A 4,763-nucleotide genomic window follows, 5' to 3' on the forward strand; every position below is an offset into this window, starting at 1 on the left:
GCATAGAAAAGATTGTGAGTGTGGTATAGGACCAGGCAGTGTTTCTTCTGTTGTACATAGAGTTACTGCTACAAGCTGGAACCGACTTGATAGCGCCTAACAACAACTCATTTGTACTATTGAATTACTGTGTATATTTCACTTGAGCAAATTCACTTTCCATACAGCAGCCCATACACTTTGACTCATGACATTGACTGCAATTTCCCACAATGCAACAGCTCCCCTCTCACTTCCTCCCCATAGTTAACCTCTTCCCTGTGCCCTTCCCCGCCATGTACTCCTGCCTCCTGAGCTGTCTCCCTGTGCATACGCAGCCCTTCCTTCTCCCATGATTGTTCTCTCCAAGGAGTGTATCTACCTAATGTAAATGTTCTGAAGCTGGTTATTTTTAAAAAGGCTTCCTCACCTGCAACCTCACAACTCAAAAGATAAGATAGGAACAATTAGGGGGCAGTGAGCTTATGTTGGGAGTTCTGGTAGCATAGTGCCTAAGGCATTTGACTGCTAACCAGAAGGCTGGCGGTTCAAACCCATGAAGCACTCTTCAGAAGGAAGATTGGCCAATCTACTTCCGTAGAAATACCCCTTCAGAAACCCAAGGAGGGGTCACTATGAGTCAGGATTGACTCTACAGTGGTGAGTTTGGTGTTGGTTTCTTTTTTTGGAGTTTATGTTAATGGGAGAGGAACAACTCAGAAAAGGAGGGTGGGAAAATGGTTGTACAACTTGAAGAATGTAATCACTGTTACTAAATTGTACTTGTAGAAACTGTGGAATTGGTTATGTTCACCTATGTATATTTTCAACAACAAAATAAATTTAAAGAAAAACTTTTGAAATATATATAGCAAACCTAATAGAACCTGATATTCACAGTCACGATGGGAGATTTTAAGAGAAGTAACTAAAAAAATCGATAGATCATTGTGCTTTATAGAACAGAAATATAATGACAGAAAAAAAAATCCTGATTTTATTTTTTTAAAAAAACCTTACTTGCTCATGGTTATGTAAGATGTTAACATCAGGAGAGGCTGCGGGATGGATATATAGAGACTCTGTACTATCTTTGTAACTTCTGTAAATGTAAATTTATTTCAAAAATAAAAAATTTAAAAAAAGGAAAGAAATCCATATTCTCTTCCTATACCATGTCCTGCCCCCTGCAGCGGTTTTCTGTCTTTTAGCCTTGTCATTTCTTCTACAGATCACCCTGCTTTTACCCCTAATTCAGCTGCGCTCCTGATTGCCAAATACTATACAGTGGTCTTAGCCGTTTTGCACTATTTTCATTGGGGTCAAGCTCTGATTTCATGTTTTATAATGAACATCATAACTGTGTTCACATCAGCTGGCAGCTGCTTAGGAAAGTTCACGGCAAGTGGAGGGTGGGGCTGGGAAGCACTCAGAGTATCGCTTTACAGACTTTGACCAAGTGCTCTGTCAACGTAAAGTGCATTGAGCTCAGAACTTTAAGCTTTAAAGCCATTTTTCTCAAATTGTGGTCCATGTAAAAAGGCAGGCCCCCTCGGCCTTTCTGATGCCCTATACAATGGAATTTCAGAAAGACTCAGGGAGAGAGAGAGCCTGTATTATCAGCTTGGTGGGTGGAGGGGTTTCAGAGGCAAGGTGATCCAGCCAGGGGGAGGCTGTGGCCTTTATCTAGGGGGAGGAAATGAGGGTCTGAAATGCACCGCAGTAAAGGGGGTGCAGAGAGGAGGCAGATGCAGGCACACGGTTGAGTTGGTGATTCAGGTACGTGGACACAGAAGTCCTTGGGGAGACCAGGCAGAGGGAGGACAATCAGGCAGCCCCCTTGAGGGGCTCAACAGCTGTTACTACTGCTGAAGGGAAAGCAATGCTTTGACCAGCATTATGGGGTGATTTTTTGAGGCCAGAAATTGATCTTTTTTGCCTTTGATTCCTAGGTGACTTTCCTGCATGCAGATATTTACTGAGGGCCTACTCTGTGCAGGCACTGTAGCATTGAGGATACAGTCCCTGCTCCCACAGTTTACATTCAAGTGAAGGGAGCAGATAATACACAAACAAATACATATCGGACATGTCAACTAGTAAGCCCATGAAGAGAAATAAAGCAGAGTAAGGAATAGAGAAATGGGTCCTGGGGACCCTGAGGGTGCTGTTTGAATAAGATGGTCCATGGAGGCTTCTCTGAGGAGACATTTGAGAGAGACCCGGATGAAATAAGGGGTGAGATGAGCCCTGCGGTCATGTGTGGGAAAGGCATTCATTCTGGCAGAGTGCACAGTGAAGGCAAAGTCCCTGAGAAGTGGGGAAGGACTTGCTATGATGACTCTACAGCAAGGTGGCCGGTGTGGCCAGAGCAAGTGAGCAGGGAAATGGAGAAGAGCAGGTCAAGAGGTCAGTACAGTTTTGGAGAAGGCTTACAGGAAACTTTGTTGGTAAAATAGGAGCTTCCTGACAAAGCACGCCTGTTGCTATAAGTGGAAACAAGAACATTGTGGTGCTTTAGTTCCTCCTAACTATTATGGGAGCTCTGGTAGCATGGTGCCTAAGGCATTTGACTGTTAACCAGAAGGCTGGCAGTTCAAACCCACCAGCCACCCCTCAGAAGGAAGGTTGGGCAATCTACTCTCGTAGTGATACTGCCTCAGAAACCCAAGGGTCACTATGAGTCGGATCCGACTTGATGACACTGAGTTTGAGTTTTAACTGTATTGTAGAGGGAGTCCCTGGGTGACACAAACACCATTTCACCGAAAAGTTGGAGGTTTGAATCCCACTCAGAGATGCCTTGGAGAAAAGGCCTGATGATCTACTTCAGAAAAATCAGTCATTGAAAACCCTGTGGATTGTGGTTCTACTCTGACCCACATGGGATCTCCAAGAGTTGGAGTCGACTTGACTGCTGGTAGTGGTGGATGTTGGAGAGCGATGCAAGATGAACTGGTTAGAAGAACACTGATCTGGAAGCAGGGAGCCGTGGCTCCTGTAGCACAGTCTTGGTTTTGGCCCTGGCGTTAATTACCTGAGTCATTTTGTGGCTCGTTTCTGAAAGGCAGCATGGTGCCTTGGAGCCCTGTGGGGGGCATTTGTGAGGCAGCAGTTACAGGTGTGCCCCAGGCTTCTCAGAGGGAAGATGACTTTGGGTCAGGTAAAGCAGACATAAAGGTGGTGGACTTTATCTGCCCCAGGGTGGTGGTCACATCCTTCCCCACCTTCAAACTGTGCCTCTCTTCTTCCAAGCAGGATTGGTTGTCATGGTCGCTGCTGCTTCTCTCTCTCATATGTGAATTGAGAGCCTTTTATGTCCCTGGGGTTGCTCCAATCAACTTTCACCAAAACGACCCCGTAGAAATTAAGGTAAGTGAATGCCTGAAGTCTGGAGTCTTGGAGCCCCTGTGCCAGGCATTCCAACTGGAGCATGGGGAGCTGCTTGTGTATATCCTGCAGTCCTGTGGCTGCAGAGAACAAAGACCAGTGGCAATGCCCTATGAAAAAAAGAAGGTTCGCTGCACAGGCTGGAAGTAGAGTGTCCCCCATCTCTCTGCATATGGCTCTGCAGCTCTGCTTATGAGCATATCTTCTCTCTTTGTGTGTCTCTCTTTCTCTTTGTCTCTATTCTGTCTCCATTTCTGTGTCCTCATCTCTGTATACGCATGTGTCTGTCTCTTTCAGCCTGCCCTGTCCTCTGTGATATGTCTATTTCCTTCTCATGGGGTCCATCCTCCTCTCTGTTACCAGTTTTCCCTGCCTAACTCATACACAGCTTATTATGGCCTCTAATTTTTCAGTTTTTGCTTCCACCACCAGCTGGGTTCTCCAGTTCATTATTTCCTGACTGGGGACTACATGCCTGTTGTTGTTATGTGCCATCAAGTTGGACCTCGCTCATAGCGACCCCTCTGGGTTTCCGAGGCAGTATCACTATGGAAATAGATTGCCCCATCTTCCTTCCAAGGAATGGCTGGTAGTGGTGGTATATGAATTGATTTTATGTGACTCATAAATATATATATTTTAATAATTATTTTCTATTAATACATATACTAAGAAATATGGGACCTCTGGTGACGTAGTGCCTAAGGCATTTGACTGCTAACCAGAAAGCTGGCGGTTCAAACCCACCAGCCACTCTTTGGGAGGAAGATTGGGCAGTCTACTTCCGTAGAGATATTGCCTCAGAAACCCAAGGAGGGGTTGCTATGAGTCGCAGTCAACTCAATGGCAGTGAGTTTGGGGTTTTTTTTGGCTTATTAAGAAATATAGCTAGTCAGCGCAGGGATCTGGGTGAGGAGAGGGAACTCAGGCACACCCAAAGCAGCAGGGCAGGAGAGCAGGAGAAAGGGAATTATAAAAGGCCCAGGAATCTGGACAGAGAAGGAGCCAGCTGAAGGGACCCAGGTAAGGGTGGTACGAGAGGTTTCCAACAGGGAGACAAACTTGTCTGTTGGTTTGTCTTACTGTGGTGACGTATTGATGTGAGTTTTGAGGCTGAGCCACTAGTGTTTCAAACCCAGCAGGATGCACATGGTGCACAGGTATCAACCCAGTTTACAGATTGAGACAGATTAGAAAGAAGGAAGAGGCCGTCCACTTCTCAGAGAATTGGCCAGGGAAAACGTTATGAATAGCAAAGAAACACTGTTTGATACATTACCACACAACTTTACGAATAGTCCGGTTAGGTTAGAAGGCTCTCAAAATAGGATGGGGAAGGAGCTGCATCATCTGAGTAAACCCAGCCTTATTCCTATGGATAAGGTAAAGCTTTC

At 45.5% G+C, this 4,763-nt stretch overlaps 1 protein-coding gene across 1 annotated transcript in view; it reads left to right on the forward strand.

Moving 5' to 3' along the window:
* Positions 1–3,051: 3,051 nt before the first annotated feature.
* The window catches only part of TM9SF4 (transmembrane 9 superfamily member 4), a 34,748-nt gene continuing 33,036 nt past the window's right edge, over positions 3,052–4,763 (forward strand). Inside the window, exon 1 of the mRNA XM_007934537.2 lies at positions 3,052–3,351. Coding sequence (XP_007932728.2) covers positions 3,052–3,351 — 300 coding nt within the window. The remainder of the gene's footprint in view (positions 3,352–4,763) is intronic.

This window comes from Orycteropus afer, unplaced genomic scaffold (assembly GCF_000298275.1).
Source record: "Orycteropus afer afer isolate SDZICR_OR568_19922 unplaced genomic scaffold, OryAfe1.0 scaffold00020, whole genome shotgun sequence".
Taxonomy (NCBI): Eukaryota; Metazoa; Chordata; class Mammalia; order Tubulidentata; family Orycteropodidae; genus Orycteropus; species Orycteropus afer.